At 44.5% G+C, this 19535-nt stretch overlaps 2 protein-coding genes across 3 annotated transcripts in view; one reads left to right on the forward strand and one right to left on the reverse strand.

Annotated features, from left to right (window-relative positions):
- LOC109421943 (uncharacterized) overlaps positions 1-9313 on the forward strand; it is a 38513-nt gene extending 29200 nt beyond the window's left edge. Inside the window, exons 6-7 of one of the 2 annotated variants that reach the window (XM_029865067.2) lie at positions 639-786; positions 860-9313. In XM_029865067.2, the coding sequence (XP_029720927.2) occupies positions 639-786; positions 860-1409 (698 nt within the window). In that variant the 3' untranslated portion in view covers positions 1410-9313. The remainder of the gene's footprint in view (positions 1-638; positions 787-859) is intronic. The other variant, XM_029865068.2, reaches the window with a different exon arrangement.
- A 6914-nt stretch (positions 9314-16227) lies between these two features.
- The window catches only part of LOC109421941 (peroxidase), a 127507-nt gene continuing 124199 nt past the window's right edge, over positions 16228-19535 (reverse strand). The window contains exons 2-6 of the mRNA XM_019696577.3: positions 19109-19281; positions 18667-19046; positions 17851-18601; positions 17466-17793; positions 16228-17407 (exon numbers count right to left, since the gene is read on the reverse strand). Of these exons, the coding sequence (XP_019552122.3) occupies positions 16988-17407; positions 17466-17793; positions 17851-18601; positions 18667-19046; positions 19109-19281 (2052 nt within the window). The 3' untranslated portion in view covers positions 16228-16987. The remainder of the gene's footprint in view (positions 17408-17465; positions 17794-17850; positions 18602-18666; positions 19047-19108; positions 19282-19535) is intronic.

Raw genomic sequence — 19535 nt, forward strand, 5'->3', positions numbered from 1 at the left:
CATTTATGTATTGAACCAACAAGTGTTGAAGGGTTCGTCGCATTAAGTGTCGGCACAAGTTTCCAAATCACCTTTTGTTTTTAAATATTTTTTTTTTTATCATTTATGAATTGCCAAAATATTTTGAATGGTTCGTCATCTTCGGTGTCGGCATGTGTAATGTTTGGGTCATAATGAATACGTGATTTAATTCAAATAAAGGTTGCATGAATCACAACATTTACCAAAGTGAATCCAGATCATGTAACTTTCTTCCCTCCCCACGAACAAAAACTCGTTCCCGTGACAGTCGTGCAGAAAATGAGGTGATCTAGGTCTCTAGTGGCAACATACGTCAAATTACCATTCCTTCCCTTCTTCGATGGCCGTAAGGACGTGGTCGGCGCCGTTATTGCGGTAGCTACTCCCAAGCTCCGTTTGTTGATTCCTTGTGCAATTTTGATTGTACTGGTCAATCACGGAGTAACAACTACGAATTGTACGGTCATCTATGCTCAATAGGCCTGTCCACTTTTTCTAAAATGTTCTCTGATTCTCAAGTCCACCCGCATGCTCATGCTCATTGTATTGCTACAACATTCGACACTGAAAATATAAAAGCTCATCTCTCATTACCGCTTATTTTCTTCCCCACCCAGTGATCCGGGACGCCATCGACGGGGTATTCGTTCTGGAGAAACGCTGTAAGGTCATCATCGACACGCTCTTTCCGGAGATGAGCGTCGCGGTGGCCAACGAGTACGAGCTGATCGTACGTCGGGTCGTCAAGTATATGCTTCCGGCCAAGTATGTTCCCTCCGACCTTCTCGTCACAATATCACAAGCCCAAGCGAAACTATTGATCGGTTTCTCCAAATAGCATTCATTTTTTCAGGTTCCTCGGGGTGGACATGCGCCAGGTGCATCGAACGATTGACCTGGCGCGGTGGATGATCAAACACGCGTTCGCGATACTGGAAGGCCACTTCTTGTACGATGACGACAGCTATCGGAAGCTGTTGATGGTGGAGTACCGGCTGAGGACCTTCGAGGAAACCGTCCGGTCGACGGAAGCAAACGACGAAAGTGAGCTGTTCCTGACGCTGATCGGAGCGTTGGAGGGTACGAGTGACGTGGACGATCGTAAGAAGACGCCGAAGAAACGAACACAGAGGAAGCAAACGCAGGACAAACATACCATGTCAGGGAGGAAGCTCGCACCGACGATAAGCGAAGAAAGCGTTAACGTAAGTATAGACGATAGTGGCAACAGCACTGGTACCAACTCCAGCTGCGACAGTATCAAAACGGCGGTGATGGTGAGCAAGGGTCACGATCGGGAAGCCGCTGCGGACAAATCGACAAAGGGCAAGGACACCGGAACCGTTCCGAAGCCCAGTCGCACCACCAAACATCATCGGAAGGTATGATCGGAGGGCCTGTTGGTTTTGTAGATACCTTCGGTGAAACGGGGCTGTATTTCGATTGAATCGGGTATTTTAGAGTATGTCACTGTACAGATCGAAACTTGACGCGAATAGCTTTCGAGAGCCAATTTCGAAAGATTGTTTTACGTTTTTTATGCGCTCGAATTTTAGCTAAAATGCGTATCGCCTGCCAAATGTTAAATACAACGCGTTCTCGAGATTAACCAGTAGGTAACCAATAGTTAAGATATTATAAGAATACAAGCAGGAAATAGACGCTGTACAAATGAAAGCAGAATACGCTTGAGAAAAGCTGCGAAGAAGGGCTATCGGGAAACATTTTAGGGAAACAAAAGACTTAGGCGTGCGTAACTTGATTCTTAATTTCTAATATGCTGCCACTGGTTCCAACACACTGGACAGTTGTAGGAGGAATAGTTGCTATTGTCCAACTGTGTAGAAGTGACAACGTGAAGTTCACTATGGATAACCCCTAGATAAGTAGATTTGCTTAGCAATGTAATACACTATTAATTTACAACCACGACACCACCGTAGCCATCGAATGGAAGTGGCTTATAAGAATCCAATAATTTTAATTATAATTTCTCTTGTTTAAGCTAGAATATTAAAAGTTTCTCATCGGAAGTGCTTTCGTTGATCTTGAAACTATTTTAGATGGTGATCAATAAAAGACAATGGATATTAATATCACTTTGGGCTATGCTTGATTCGCCAACCTTTGGGATGGATTTGTGAAAAACTATCGGCGAACATCGTTCTTCTCTAACTAAGGATTTTATTACATGCAGTGCAGTGTTAGAATTAGTGTGAGCTGAGCATCACCAGGAAGCTGGATGAGCGGATAAGTGAGATCAAGGCGAGCGACAATCTTAACACTCTGTGGGAATCTATACACGGAACGATGGGTTCGGCAGTGCGGGAGGTGATAGGTACTGTTCAAAGACGATCTAGGAATGGCTGGACCGACGAGGAGTGTCAGAGGGTAACGATGGAGAAGAATGCTGCCAAAAACCGGATGCTGGTGTCTGGAACCCGGCAGAGCAAGGGTAGGTAGTCGAAAAACGAAAATGTGATTGGATCTTTCACGAAACTGTCAATGGAGAAAAACATCGCCTTCTCCCGTCATGTGCAACGACCGTGATGAAAACTTGCTGGTAGATGAATCAATGGTGGCTACCAGGAGGAGAGATCACATCGAGGTTTTGTTGAACGGTGGGAATGGAACCGCGACAGACAGAATTCGAATCGATGACGACGGACAGGCTGTGGAACCTCCAACGCTAGATGAGGTCAAGGCAGCTATCAAGAGGACTGAAGCCTACTGGGAAGGACGAACTTCTAGGGCATTGTGCACGAACAACAGAGGAATGACACTTTTCAATTCAGCGTACACTATTTTGTCCGGAATTTTGTTTAAAAGGCTGAGTCCGATTGAAAAGTCCTTCGTCGGCGAATATCAGGCGGGGCCGATCAACGTCGGATCTGATATTCGCCCTGTGGCAGATTCTCGATAAATTTCGGGAGTACAACGTGCAGACCCTACTACTGCTACGCTACTAACGAAGGCAAAACTCGCGTTGTACAAGACTCGGATTCTTCTGGTCGCTTTATACGGCCATGAATCGTGGACATCGATAGAAGTTTATCGAAGAGCCTTCGGAGTCTTCCAAATTAGTAGACGGCATCAGGGAAGGTACATGGGACACCGTAGAGCGAACTGATCAAGATCCGTAAGATGCGTCCTCGCTTAGGGATTGAGCATCGAATCCGTACAGTACAGTTTGGTCCAGGCAACGAAAACGAACAAGGAAGCGTGGAACAACCTGAAGGCGGCTTTTCAAAACTGCATGACGAGACGAATTGGGCTGCTGCGGAAGCTTACCAGTATATACGCCTGGTGGAATGCTCGTCGGTGGAGCAGTACGCTTACGAGCTGATATCGACTAGCCACAAGTAATCGGTTGCCGGCTTTAAAGTCGACACCACTTGGCTGGCTAGCCTCCTGCTAATGGGACTCCCGGAAGCGTACGATCCGATGATTATGGGTCTTTCGAGGCGTTAAGTACTCCGATGAGGGCCTTCTTCAAGACTTTAAGGTATGTAACAACTCAAGGTCGAATGGAAGCAATGGTGCGTTCATCATTCAGCAGCGAAAGAAGCCAACCGAGAACTGTTGTTTGATGGTGGCCTGGAAATGGGTTTTTGGTCAGAAGCCGTAGCCACGGCCGTGTTCCTGATCAACAGATCTCCGACTAAGGCTCGTAGCCGTGCGCTTAGGGTCATCAAGCTCCTAATATCGCACCATGCTATGGAGTGAGGGTTCGATTTCCGCTTCGGGCGATGAAACTTTTCGTGAAACTGGTGCATTATCCGTGTGTCCCTTATCTAGTGTTAAGTTCTGAATGTCCAGGGTTGGAAAATGTCAAAAAATGTTATTTAATTATTTGCCATTTTCACTGCCTCTAGTGAAAAATATTTATCGGAGATTTCGTTATTGTAGCATAACTAACCAGTATTATTGAAGGTTTGTGTTTGTGGATGGAAATTTTCACTGGAAGTGGTAGAACTGGAAAATGTCATGACATTTTTTCCATGACATTTCCGTGATATTTCACAGCCCTGGCTGTACAGCGTCTAGCTAAAGCCGGTGTTCGCGTCTTTTTTTTAAGGCCTGGATGTAACCTCCAAGCATCGATCCACTGAGAGTTACAACTGTTCGGTTCGAAGGTGATGTGCTAAATTCCGAAAGTGAAAGTGTTTTTGGAGAAGGAGGTCCCCTGGAAGCCACCCAAGTGGGGCCACCCAGGAGAACATATTGCCCTTCACTGGCATTTACCTGATATGCTGGTGCGTCTGAAACATACTGAACACTCCTTTTTCACAAACCCATCTCTCTCTTTCGGCTTAGATGCCAATCCACAACACACTCGCGTTTGTGCCCACTAACTACAAGTGAGAGCGACTTATTTTTTATGATGCCGAGACTTACTCTCGCACTCCACGTATTAGCCACCAAGCAGTTTGTTGAAGTAATTGAAGCGGAAACATAATACGACACGGTGCAAACGACACGATTGTGACGGCTACGTCTACAACGCCTACGCTCCATCTACAACAAGAAGATACTCGATCGAGCGTGGTCAGACGCAGCGCGAGGGAGCGCAAAATCCCATGCAAGTATCCAAATTTTGATTTGTCGTACAGTACTTTTCCTGAAAACCTTTTCGTAACCCATTCATGCTAACCCGAATGGTATCGAGATGCTATGTAGCGTGATGTGCACGAAGCGTTGAAGCTGAACGATACGTGGGAGCTGACCGACCTACCTAGCTGAGTAACGAGTCCTGAAGTGTAGTTTACAGGAACAAGACCAACGTGGACGGAACGGTGGACCGCTACAAGGATGAAAAGGGGTTTTCTCAGCAGAAAGGAGTGGATTATGACCAGATGTATTCTCCGGATGGTGAGATATGCCACAATCCGCTACCTTCTAGCATTAGTGGTTGAGCAGCTGTATCTGGACGTCTTCCAGATGGATGCTATAACAGGCTATAACAGCTTTCCTGCAAGGAGAGTTGGATGAAGAAGTCATCTACATGGAATATCCCATAGGTCATGTGGATTGCTCCAAGAAACGTTTGTCGTTGCGGAAGGCGCTGTACGGATTAAAACAATCCAGTCGCGTATGGAACAGGAAGCGGGATCCAGTATTGAAGGAAGAGTTTAAAATTTTCATTTTCAATGAGTACAATCGGCGTGAAGTTTGAAGATTCTAAACTGAGTGACCGAAGTAAATACCGTTTGGTGAATGAATTTTCTCACTATATCATTCACTTTTCTGTCACTGACAATTTTCACTGAGAAATATAACTAGACCATCACCACCGATCATCACAAAACTTGTGTATAGTAGTTAATTAAACTGATGATAAATCGACTGTATGATGAAATCAACTATGTTTTAGACAAACACATACCCTGTGTCGAAACGTTGGGTAAATAAAGAACGTCGTTTGTTCAATAAATGACTGCGTGGCCAAACACAGTTGATGTAGTTAATTAGCATACTAACTATCCGCTTTATTAGTTCATTAAGTCAAATTATGCGTCCGTTAACAAATAAAAATGACATTTTAAGACGTGCAAGAAAATATTCATGACAGAGAATAGAATGAAAAAAGAGAGGCATTCACCTGACAATGAATGTGACCAGACACGAATGAAAAAAAAATAATTTAAATCTTCGCTTTGGGACTTAGACTTTTTTACACTCTGATTGAAATACACCGATCTCACGCGTTCCAGTTTTGAACCTGTTGTCTACTACCACGTGGACGGCGAGCGGATTATCATTATTGTCGACAATATCCTGTTGTTTTCAAATAGGTACTGAAAAATAGATCAGATACATGAAGGATCATTTGATGAAAAGGTTCCGAATGTAAGATCTAGGAAGAACCGAGCAAGTATTGCGAAACGCTGCCCCGGTAAAGTAGCCTGCTGAAAACCTTCAAACACCTAGAAAAGCAATAGTAGAGTAAACGGATTACTTCAACGGCAACAGACCCGGCAACGAATAAAGGACAACGATTGAAAAGTCGGATCTTGAAACGTGAGAACTTTGAATGAACCCGCACGTGTGGGGCTCCTGGCTCGTGTACTGCAGAATGTCGGCGTTAATGTGGCTGCTATCCAGGAGATAAGTTGGCCGAAAACTGGAGAACGCGAATTCCGAGCGGTGGATCCCATCGCCAATACTTCATTCAAGTACCACCACATCTACTACAGCGGCGGCGATAAGGCAGAACGCGGAGTGGGCTTTATAGTGATCGAGAAGCATATGAAGCGAGTTATTCGGTGGAAGCCGATAAGCGACCGAAACTGTGTGTTGAGGATGAAGGGCAAATTCTTCAACTACAGCCTGATCAGCATCTATGCGCCAGGCCAACGAATGACAAACCCGATGACATAAAGGATGAGTTCTATGAGAGCCTTTACAAGGCCTACGGAGAGTGCCCAAAACAAGATGTCAAAATAGTCATCGGAGATGCAAATGCGCAGATCGGCAGAGAAAGTTTCTTTCGGCCTGTCATTGGAACGGAAAGCCTTCATTATGTTACCTACGATAATGGTCTGCGCCTTGTGACATTCGCTGCTGCTAGAGGGATGGCAATCAGCAGTACCTACTTCGCACGTAAGAATATCCGAAAACACACCTGGCGACACCCGAGTGGTGACACTTGCTCCCAGAGAGACCACGTGCTGGTCGACGGGTGACATTTTTCGGCAGATGTGAGGTCCTACAGAGGCCCGAACATTGACTCGGATCGTTATCTTGTAGCCGCTAAAATTCGGGTGCGATTATCCAGCGTCACGAGTTCAAGAAACAACAGGTCGATGCGTTTCAATATCCAGCGCTTGTCAGCCGAAGGGGTTCCTGCACAGTACCATCAGAAGCTAGACGAGAGGATAGGAGAGACCAACGGATCTGGAGATGTCAACAGCTTATGGGGAGTTATCCACGAAGCAGTGACAACAACAGCGCAAGAGGTGATAGGAACGCTCAGCGACGCCAACGCAATGATTGGTTTGACGAGGACTGCCAACGAGTGACGAACGAAAAGAATGCCGCCAGAAGTCGAATGCTAGTGGCCGAGGAAATTTGCTGACAGACAAAACAATGGTGGCAGCCAGGTGGAAGGTGCACTTCGAAGATTTGTTGAATGGTAGCAGCGAAGGAGCATCCAGGAACAGGATTAACATAATGGATGACGGTCAAGCAGTGGAACCACCAACACTGGATGAGGTTAAAAAGGCCCTTAAGGAGCTGAAAAACAGTAAGGCTGCTGGAAAGGACGAGATCCTGGTCGAACTTCTTAAACACGGAAGCGAGCAGCTACATCAATCAATCCACCAGATTATAATAAAGATTTGGGAGGATGAAGAATTGCCCACCAGCTGGTGGGATGGCCTCATATGCCCAATCTACAAGAAAGGGCACAGACTGGAGTGTGCCAATTACAGAGGGATTACCCTTTTAAATTCGGCGTATAAGATACTGTCGCGTGTCCTGTTCAACAGACTGCGATCACTTGAGGAGTCCTTCGTCGGCGAATACCAGGCTGGTTTTCGTGAGGGCTCATCAACGACGGATCAAATGTTTATCCTGTGGATGGTCCTAGAAAAAATTCGGGAATGTAACTTGCAGACTCACCATCTGTTCATTGATTTTAAAGCAGCGTACGATTCAGTGGAAAGAAATGAGCTTTGGTAGATAATGTCAGAACATGGTTTTCCGGCGAAACTAATTAGGCAGATCGTGCAACGCTGGATGGACCAAAATCAAGTATTCGGATCGCGGACGAAGTGTCTACGTCGTTTGTGACCTTGAATGGATTGAAGCAGGGGGTGCTCTTTTAAATTTATTGTTCAACATTGCAATCGAAGGAGCGATTAGGAGGTCAGGCGTGCAGAGGAATGGCTCTATCATCACAAGTTCGCACATGCTCCTCGGTTTTTTGCGGACGATATTGATCTCATCGGCATCGATCGTAGGGCAGTGGAGGAAGCTTATGCTCCTCTGAAGAGAGACAGCGAGGATAGGCTTGACGATTAACTCTACCAAGACGAAGTACATGGTAGCGGGTAGAGACAGGAGCAAGCCTAGTGGTGTTAGTGCTGAGGTAGTGATTGACGGGGAAGTGTTTGAAGTTGTTGAAGAATTTGTTTAACTTGGAACACTTGTGACATGTGACAATGACGTTTCTCGTGAAGTGAAAAGGCGTATTGCTGCTGCGAATAGGGCCTTTTACGGATTGCGTAGCCAGCTTAGGTCCCGTACCTTGCAAACGCAAACAAAATTCGCTCTGTATAAGACGCTGATTCTTCCGGTTGCCCTCTACGGTCACGAAGCGTGGACGTTAAAGGAGGTAGATCGAAAAGCTTTTGGAGTTTTTGAGCGCAAAGAGCTGCGGACAATTCTCGGTGGGAAACAAGAAAATAGAGTGTGGCGCAGACGCATGAATCACGAGTTGTATCAAGTGTACGAAGATGCGAATATTGTTAAACGTATAAAATACGGCAGTCTTCAGTGGGGTGGACACGTAGTGCGAATGTCGGATAAAAGAATAGCGAAAACAATATTTAGCAGAGAACCCGGTAGGGTAGGCGACTTCGTGGGCGGCCGCGAACTCGCTGGCTGCACGCGGTTGACGAAGATCTACGATCCCTTCAGCTTCACCGATGCTGATTGGGACAATGACGTGGATGCCACACGATCGGTAACAGGATATATGTTCCAATGTGTAGGGGGATCGATATCATGAATCATGATAGCAAGAAACAACCAGGGGACTGTTATGGTCTTCTTGTTTTCTTACCCCGCATTAAAATTATGCTGTTGTGTTGAAAGATAGGTTGTCAGCTTGAGCCCTACGCTTGAGCCGCTGTTATGCTGGCTACGAAAACATTGCATTGGTGGGATAGGAATGCCAATTCCTTGGAAACAACCGACTGTGGCGCTGTCTGGCATGGAAGCCTAGAGACTGTTTATATCAGAGACCCGCAAAGAGTGAAATCAAATATACCTATCGAGCTGTCAAATCGGCTACCTATCGAGCACGCCAGCAAAATGATGAAAACATAGTCTGGCGAAGAAGAAGAACAACAGTCAAAAGAAGTCGTCTTTGCATGTCTCTATATAAACAGTCTCTATGGAAGCCGAGTACATGACGTTGAGCTTCCCATATGTGTGTAGGCCTGGATCAAATCCTGGACATTCATAAGAGCGTGCATTGGTAAAAGATGTTGTAGGTTCTGTTAATGTTTCAAAGTTGTTTTAAAAGTACAATTTGCTTTCCGTCCTTGTAAAGACTGTGAAATTAGAGAAAACTCCCAATCGTTACCTCATATCACAAGTTATTCTCAAAATATTGGTTTTCTAAAATAAACACCTGCTACCGATATTGCCCGGAATAGTCAAATCCATTGTTTGCTCACAGACAAACAGACGTAACACTTCGTACATTTTTCGTTTCAAATTATAGTCACGGAAACATATTCGCTCAATGCTAAAAGGATTGAGTTTGGCCGTCTATCAACTAAAAAATTGGCCAACTATCAAATTTTCAAATAGACCATACGTACGATGGCAATTATCAGAATGTTACGTCTGTTTGTCTGTGGTTTGCTATTGCATGTTTTGGGAAAAGTTTCTTTTAATGCACATACACTGAAATAAATTTTGTTGTCGTTTCCACCGAATCCATGGTAGAATTAAGAACTGTACCAACAATTTTCAACCGAATGCAAAATTCTGTTAATTGTACTGAAATATTGTCAATATTACCATGCCTGTGTTACTGTTGACTAAAAACATTCTTGGTTCTACTATTTTGGTATTGTAATTTCGACCATGTAGACTTGAATGTTGCGCGTCTTAGATAAACATGGTCAAAAATACAATGTCAAAATAGTAACATCAAGAATATTTTTAGTCAATGGTACTTCACGCATGGTAATATTGACAATGTTTCAGTACAATTAACAGAATTTTGCATTTGGTTGAAAATTGTTGGTACAGTTCTTAATTTTACCATGGATTCGGTAGAAACACAACAAAATTTATTTCAGTGTAGGACCTATAGGTTTTGAGTATACTCAAAACCAATAGTGTTAAGACGTGAGATAAAGTATTTATTGTACCAAATTGATTTACATGTGCACATGTAAAAACAAACATCCTCTGCACTGTTGCGTAAATCTTCGTTCCTATAGTTAACAATCATCTCGAAGCATTTTCCAGTAGGTAATAAAATGCTACGCCACAAGCCTTCCTGTTCACTAACTAATCATATTGGTGTGTGTTTCCTGACTATTGCTAATCCGTTTCTAACTCGAATATGCATTACAGAACATGTTTTCCCGTATTCTTAAAATTATCCACCAACATTTCCTATCGGAGGGCTTTCAAGATGTAGGCTAAAACTATCGATTAACAAATTCTAAGCTTTTCAATGCCACTACACACTTAAACGTAACCACTAAGTTCAGGGAAGATTCCGCCCATCGTCAAACAGTTTGTGGACAAGGACAATCGAAGATATCAGTGAATTATCGGCAAAATTCGCCCTATAACTGACCAGCTAAACTGTCAGAATGCTCATGTTCGGTTCTCAATTTACTGAGGTAGATTTAAAGTTTATGTGTGTAGTTGCACGAGAAACAAGCGATACGCACACTAGCTTATAACCAAACCATACATGTATTAAAAAAAAGCAAAAAAAAAAAGAGATCGAAAACAACAGATATCATATGCACCAGACTGTGTGATATACTCGTGAAATAGTAATAGTGAAATAGTGGTACCTATATAAGCCCTTACGCCGAGGAAAGGGAAAGACACCCGATACGAAAACTTGGGGAATATTTTTACAAAATAATAAAAGCCAATGAATCAAAGATTATACAGGGGATAGACAAAATAATCGGGACAGGCAAAATTTTCCCATCTCAAAAAAAAAAATCAAATAGTTGTAACTTGTGCATCAAATATTCTCAAATTTTCACTGTAAGTTCATCAACTATTTGTGTATCAGTGGACAAAATTTGGAAAATATCGAACTATTCTGCACGAAGTTATAAAGATTCTAAAAAAAAGGCAGAATTATCCAATAGCCAACTTTGAGCTGTTATATCTCTGGATTCAGTGAACCGAATGCAATGAAATTTTGACCATTTATGACTTATATAATGAGCTTTGAAAAACTTTTGACATAACTTAAAATTTTTAACACGGAAGAAAATTATAACGATTAGATTATTTTTCTAATAAAACACCAAATTTTCTTAAATTTCAACATTGTTTTAATATTCAAGATGCTAATTATAGTTCATTTAAATTCCCTCCGATTGTCTTGAATACAGATATGTTTTGAAAGAAAGTAACAACATAGGCGGCAATTCATTGAAATTGTAATGAAATGCATATTAAAAATAGACCAATTTATTAAAAAATCATAAAATTAATGAAATCGCTATAACTTTCTCTTTTGTTATTAATTTCAAGTTCAGTCAAACGTTTTTCAGAGCTCATTATATTAGTCATGAATGGACAAAAAATCATTGCATTCGGTTCATTGAATCCGGAGATATAACAACTCAAAGTTGGCTATCGGATAATTCTACCTTTTTCTGAAATGCTTGTAACTTTGTGCAGAATAGCCCGATCTTTTCCAAATTTTGTCCACTGATACACAACTAGTTGATCAACTCACAGTGAAAATTTGAGAATATTTGATGCACTTTTCGATAAGTTACAGCTAATTGGAAATTATTTGAAAAGTGAAAATTTTGCCTGTCCCGATCATTTTGTCTATCCCCTGTACGTGCTTAGTTTTGCATCCTACTAGTCTAACTGCCCCCATCTGACCCCTGTGGCTAGAAGCTCCCGAGAACTGCTGGTAGGATCCTAAGTAGTAGTAAGTTCTACTTAGTTAGGTAGCGATAGTTGAACAATGCCTCCGTTATACGCTTAAATGAAAACTCCCATGGAAACTCTTATTAGTTGTTGTCATCACTCTAAGTTGTCTTCGTGGGAGGGGGTTTTGCCCCGTTGTACATAGTATGCACTATATGTATATGCTAGATATGCAGAGATAAGTTTCCGTTACTGACTTAATGTAGGTATTTATTGAGTTATGTTCTATGAAATATTGCTCCAAGATGAAGTATTGTAAAACGACGAAAAAGTTCGGTGTGTTAACAGAAAGAAAGACATGAAAAATAAAACACGAAATAATGTTGATTAACAAATAAAACACATTTGTCATAAGGCTATCTGACGTTTATCTACCACCCCTCTTTTTTTTGTTTAATATTTTTATTGGAAAGCCAAAACGAGACATGTACAGTAGACGTTCGATATCTGCAACATGTTTACGTTTCACTTAGCGAACAAAATTCGATAACTGCAACGTCAGACAGGCGTCAGCAACCCATCAGTTGACGTAAAATGAACGTAAAATTCATTCGACTGTTCATTTGGGCTAACTTGGCACACCGTTTTGACGGATAGCGGTGCGATAACTGCAAATTTGTTGCACTTACCGGACATGCAGTTAAAAAGCATGCAGTTAAACTGTTTGCACCGACCGAACGTCTACTGTAATCAAACGTCAGATAGTCTTATAATGTGATGGTAGATATTTTCTTCGAAATTATCCCTGTTCTTCCCACTCGAAGTAACGCGGGCTTGATGGTTACGTGGCTTCTTATTCGTATTCAGAAGGTTTTAGGTTCAATCCAAGGATGCAGACCATTATCGAGGCGTTGTTCACAATAGGATACAGTAGACGTTCGATAACTGCAACATGTTTACGTTTCACTTAGCGAACGAAAATCCGATAACTGCAACGCCTGACAGTGTCAACAAGCCATCAACTGACGTAGAATGAACGTGAAATTCATCCGACTGATCATTTGGGCTAACATGGCGCACCATTCTGACATTTGGCGGTGCGATAACTGCAAATTTGTTGCAGTTACCGGACTTGCAGTTAAAAAGCATTGCAGTTAAACCGTTTGCACCGACCGAACGTCTACTGTACTGCAAGATGACTTCACGAAGCTGTCAACTGACAGTTCAGCGAGCTCTTAACCTGGACTTAGTCTCTGGTAAAGATCCGGCGAAAATGTTATTCGCTAGAATCTCAGTAAAACGGGATTTATTAGATTGGCTAGGGGCAAGACACTGTGCAAAAGAGAGCAACTTTGAGAAATTCTGAGTTACTCTTTCCATCAATGATCGACGAAATTGGTCGAAAGACATCCCTAAAACCATTTTCATTCAGCACACGCAACACTTTGCAGTTTGACATTGGTGTCAGATCACACTTTGGTATAAATGGGAGAAAATCTGAGGAACTGTGAGGAATTCTGAACAACATTTCGAGCACAGATTTTCTCTCGTTAGATCTGTCTTACCCTAGTCGATTGGTGATCCAAATTCTAACACCTTGTACACAGCTTGCTGACCTGTCAAACAAAGTGAGGTTAGAACAGGTGCTTGCAGTACCCTATGGTCTTCGATGTCGCTGAATGAAATTAATCAATTTGACACTTGAAGTACTGATGGCTTGCGCCTTAGGAAAATCTTTTTTTTCCCTTCTAGATTGCCATGTTGAAAAGTAGGCACTTGATGAACAAGAAGGCCATGAGATTTTGTAGTTTGACATGCAATAACATTATTTCGTTAGTTAGTTCTCAACCATTGAACAGAACAGTTGTTCTCATTTAATAATCCGATCTACAGCAGATCCCAATTGATTATGAGCTGTTTTTAACAAGAAGATTCTGGAAGACTTTTTCAAAAGAAAAAATGGACGAAAACAAGTTTTTTATTGAGTAGCTACGGAGTGGAGGCTACGAAAGTTGGAGATTCAAGGTCAAGATCCTGCTCATCCGCAAAAATCTATGGAAGCATGTCACGGAGTCCGCCCAATCCTCCTGACGGAAGCCTGGAGGGATGTATACGTAAATGCTCGTGACACGATTGCTCTACTTGTCGGCGATAGCCAACATCCGCTCATCAGAAACTGCAAGACGTCACGTCAGGTGAGACGTGGAAAGCTCTGGAGGGCCATCAATAGAAGACAACAATGTGCACCAGGGTTTCCGTGCTGAAGAAGCTCTGCAAGGCGGAGTATCTGGACGATGGATACATGGAAGGTCACGTCTTCCAGATGGACGACCTTTTCGCAAGCCTAGCTAACGCTGGAAGGAACTGGAATCAAGCCTCAAAGATGCGATGGCGTTGAAGAGCATGTCGGAGACCTTTGACGCGCCTAAGACCGCACTGGAGAACAGATCCGACGGAGAACTAACGATGGAACTAGTGAAGCGGATGCTGCTTGACGAGGGACAGAAGCGAGCGGAGAAGTTCCATCCCGGAGAAGCCATTTTGCGAGCAGGTGGTGAATAACGAAGCGTTATCTGTCACCGGTGCAGCAAAGCCGGTCACGTGAAGCGAGAATAGTCCTGCTCGATAAAGTCATCGGCGGTCCGGGATATTGTTCATACAGACATTTGCGGTCCAATGAACACGACGTCGCCAGGAGGATCAAGATACTTTCTCTGGACGGTTGATGACTTCAATCGATACACCGTGGCAGGCTTGTCCGCACTGAGCGCATGAAAATTCTGCTCTTTGGATTTACGCCATCAAGCACATCATAAATTAGAAATCTTTTCATCTTAGGGAAGATTCAAATATTACGTCCATCGTTTTTCGGGATTTCTAGACCCCCCCTCCCCCCTCTGTCACGCACTTTTCCTATACCCAATACACGTACTGTCACACTTTTGTAGACCCCCCCCCCCTCCCCCAAATCAAGGACGTAATTTTTGAACGTTCCCTTATCAGATAGAAGGATGTTGAAATATTGTAAATGTCATTTCGAACTGTCAAAAAAAACGCACCGCAACGCCGAACGGGCCGTTCAAAGTGAAATTAACTAGAGTGTGAAATTCTCTTTGCGCGCTCCGTGTGGCTCTGCGGCTAGTACAGTGACTGGAAGGGAGAATGGCGTCATGTTCCAATTTTGACAGGTCTCCTGCTCGTTTGGAACGGGAATTTGTATGGAGTTGACAGACGATCGCTGTTCCAATTTTGACATTGACGCCACTCTCCCTTCCAGTCACTCTAACCCCTAGCTCTGCGGTGCGGTTTTTTGACAGTTCGAAATGACATTTACAATATTTCAACATCCTTCTATCTGATAAGATGAAAACTTACATCCAGAAGCTGTTGCTGAGATTCGCAAAGGATGAAGGTTCCTGGATCCTGGCCACCTAAAACAGAAGGAGGACAAAGAAATGCTACTCAACAACCACCAATACGCCAGTTTAATAGGAGGTGTGTTATACGTGGCAGTCAATACTCGACTGGACATCGCTACATCCGTAGCAATACCCGGACGCTCGGTAAGTGCACCATTGTCCATTCCAAGCCTGGACGAAAGCTAAGTGTGTTCTGCGCTACTTGAAGTCAACCATGGACCACAAACTTACGCTGCTGAAGGCCGAGTAACCCGGTTTAGAAGTTTACGTGGATACAGACTGGGCTAGCGATGCAGGCAGTCGCAAATCTATTTCCCGATAAGTGTTCCTGCTCGCGCTTAGCAGTACCGAAGCAGAATTTGTGACACTTGCCAAGTCACAGTCGTAGTATGCACGGTAAAGCGCCTCTAACGTACTAGTTAGTCTTATACTTCTATTAAAGAAATGGATATCGTAAAATGAATAAAACATGACAAGATGTGGTAGGCTGGGCACGTAGCTCGTATGCCGGAGGAACGGCAAGCGAAAACCATATTTAGCACAGAACCAGGAAAGCGCTGTCAGCTTCGTAGTAGGCCGCGCACACTTTGGCTTTTTGAAGTTGAGGAGGACCTAAGGACTCTTAACGTTCAGGGCGACGTGAGGTGATTGGTCCAGGACCGAGACCAGTGGAGGCGATTGCTTCATTCGGCGTAGACTCGCCGCTACAAGTTGTAGCCCATCAATTCCTGAGTAAGTATGCAGTTCTCGACAAAAAACATATAAACTACATAAAAATCAACGCATCGCGCCAGGCTTTCGTTCTGCAAGCGACCATGACTTTTGTTATGACGTCCTTCGCGTCATGATATCATGAAAGACCCAGTTCTATGATTTCATGACTTTTTACTCATGAGTTCGGTAAAAATGGTTACCCATGTACAAAGAAACTTCTTTCTTTCAAGTGAAACACCACTTCAAATATATTTTCTTAATTTATTTCTTTATTCACAACAAAACGTGCGTTACATTTCAACATGTACACTTCTTTTTTTCTCTCCTCGTCTTCATCATCTATACATTAAATAAGTCTAAACAAAAAAAACATAGCACTACTAAATTAACTAATAATAGCTCGTATTGAGTAGTAACTTTGCACTACATAATACTTCAACGCGGGGCAGGCGGGGTTTGTAACTTTTCGTATTGTTTGTTGTATTCTTCACTGGTTGTACGATCACATCTACAATATGGGTATGTCTCGTAGGCATCTACACCTACGATGCTATTGTTCTATGAGCGCGCAAATGGGATTTTTTACACTTTGTGGGTTTGTTTTCTTTTCGATTCATCTTTGTTCGTTTGTGTGGGTGAGTGTCGTCGAATTTCTGTGTTTGTTTCACACTCACAATATCATTCTTATGGCAAACAATAGGTTCTAATAAAGGCGGATTTTTGTTGACTCTTTTCGTAGTCGGAATTAGGCGCAAAACAGTAGATTTTCTATCACACACGATTATAAACAAAAAAGAAACACAAAATTTTAGACGAATTCTTAGGGAGTATCGTAAGGGGGTTTTAGGGAAGGATAATGGAGGATTTTGGGAACTAAGGGGGAACAACTAGCAAACAATCTGGCATCATAGGAATAAACTACATAGCTTTGAGCTTGTTTCGCTAAGTGGTAAAGTTCGCGTGGAATGCACGTGATAATATCATCTCTGTTTCAGTTCAGTGGTGGCTTATTTCTTGAAGTTGTGGAAGTAGTGGAACGAGTGCAGGCTGTTGTCGTAGGACAGATCCTTCCACATGCTCAGATCGACCTCGGGGATCTCCGCGCAGGACACGACCTGGTTGTGGGTCGATGGCCGCCAGAAGGCCTTCGGTTGCATCGAGGTGACGTGGTTACCGTTGTCGCAGAAGATACGGGCCATGCTGGCCTTGCGGATTTCGGCCAGCTGTTCCCGGGTGAAGGCCGCATCCTTGTCGCCGCGTTCGAAGAAGTGACGATCGGCCACACGGGTACGGTAGAACTGCTCGGTCAGGATGCACAGGAAGGTCGGTCCGGCCAGGGCTCCGTTAACGTGCGATTCCAGCGAACCACCGACAGTTAGGTCCACATCGTCGATGCTGGTGTACAATGACTGTAGCTTGGCGACATCCTACGGGAAAAGAGGTTGAGGTTAGGTTTTGAAAATGTGATGTGGATGAGGAAATTACCTGTGGCGAGATCAGATCCATGAAGTCCTCCCAGGAGTGAGCGCGCTTGAAGCCGCAGAATTCACGGTAATCGTTGTAGCCGGCCAGACCGTGATCGCGGTTACGCTGGATATCGAAGGCACGCAGATCGGATCCGAAGGGACGTCCACGGCGGAACAGGAAGTGTTTGATTTCAGCATCGAAGTTGACATCGGTGAGTTCCTCGGGTTGAGTAGCCATACCACGGGCCAGGAAGTCGTAGTTGTCGCCGGCTTCAATGATCGAGGGACGGTTGAACCAGTCGCTGAGACGCAGGGATCCAGTGGGCTTGCGGATTTCGGAAACGAGGCTGTTCGTGGAGAAAAGGTTAGAGGTTGTCGAAAATTGGGGATTTGGCCGAACTTACTCGAGACGTCCTTCAATCTGGGAGTGGAAATAACGGAAGGCAGCAGTGGAGTGAGAGTTCAGCACGGAGGGATCCTGAGCTGGGTCGTAGTCGTTGATGTAGTCTCCGGCCTTGACGTTGTAGATCAGACGGTTCTTGAGCATGTTCTCCTTTCCGAGGAAGATTGGCAGCCACTCGTAGTAGTTGATGTAGTTGTACTGGGCGATGTTGATGCGGCGGGCTTCCTGGAAGAGCAGTTCGTCGTCCCAGTGGGGGTTGTGCTTCTGGAGGTTGTCGGCGATGCGGTTGTGCTCACGGAGCAGCATGATCTGCATGATGGTCAGTCCTGGGTTCTGGTTGACACGGGCATCTCCGGCCAGGTAGCAGACTTCGTCGCGGGAGACCAGATCGCACTCGGTGGTGGCGTTGGGGTTATTTGGTGGCCATTCGTATCCACCGCGCTCGACGGTAGCCATGCGACCTCCGGTGAAGGCACGAATGCCGGCGTTCTGCTGATCGGAGTTGCCGTAGACCATGGAGAGATCCAACCACGAGGTGACGGTGGTGAGCTGTTCGGCCGGTTCGGATGGGTGAGTTGGGGTACAGGCGTCTTCGCGGGTCGTGAGAGTACGGACAAAGTTGATACACTCGGTTCCGGTTTGGGAGTGGGCGGGGTCATTCTCCGGAACGATGATTGGATAACAGGTGGCTGGAGCAGAAGCCTTGCCGATGAGCTTGCCGTCGTCGGTACAACATCTGGTAGCGTGTTTCTCTGAAAAGTGGTAAAGAGGCGTTGAATATCTTGAACAATTTGAACATGATTCGAGGGATGCTTACTGGACTGGGTACCACCGGCCTGCAGACTCATGTCGTGGGTCATGATCTGTCCCCACTGCATGTTGGCCAGGGTGAACTGTGGATCGGGCACATCCTCATCGCCGAAGACAACAAGCGAGATGAGACGGGAGTTGGGTAGATCCTGGCCGGTGACCGAGGTAGTTGGCGTAGAGACACCATCACCATACTTTGGAGTCAAGAGACGACCGTACGGACGGTTCGGGGTACCCCAGGTTGGGTTCTGCAGATTGTTGCACGATCCGTCCAGGGTGCGGTAGCGGGACTTGGTGCATAGTGGAGGAGCCGGGCACTGGGTGACCTTATTGTAGGCGCTCAGGAATGGGACGGTGTACTTGGTGGTCTTGGCACTGACCAGAGGGCTGAAGCAGAGAAACCGTATTATTGTTAAGGGTCAAGTGTAAGTGTAAGGCAAGTGGCTTACGCGAAGTGTGGGGCTGCGTGGACAACGTGGGTGGATGGGGCAAAGATTTGCGATTTGTGAAGGACGCGTTCCTGCGGTTCTCCGTGGTGAATCACGCTGTACGAGGTGGCCACGTTGACAGCGTCGGTTTGCGCTAGCGCAACCAGCGCTGATGCTACGACGAACAGCATCATCTGCAAGAGGTAGAAAAATGGAAACATTTGCGGTGAATGTAAGCATTTGAAATGCAAATCATTTGTCAGGTGGAAATTTTTCTGTGGGAACAGTAATACAAGTTCATGGCATAGCATGGTTGGCATTGCGATCGACTGTTGTAGCCGGCAAACTGGCATCACTTCATGTTATTTTGACAGTTATGATGTAGTACTAGAATGAGCTCAAATTAGCGAGCGCCGCCTTTGATCGATCACAGATTGAATTTGCCTGA

Source organism: Aedes albopictus, chromosome 3 (genome assembly GCF_035046485.1).
Source record: "Aedes albopictus strain Foshan chromosome 3, AalbF5, whole genome shotgun sequence".
NCBI lineage: Eukaryota > Metazoa > Arthropoda > Insecta > Diptera > Culicidae > Aedes > Aedes albopictus.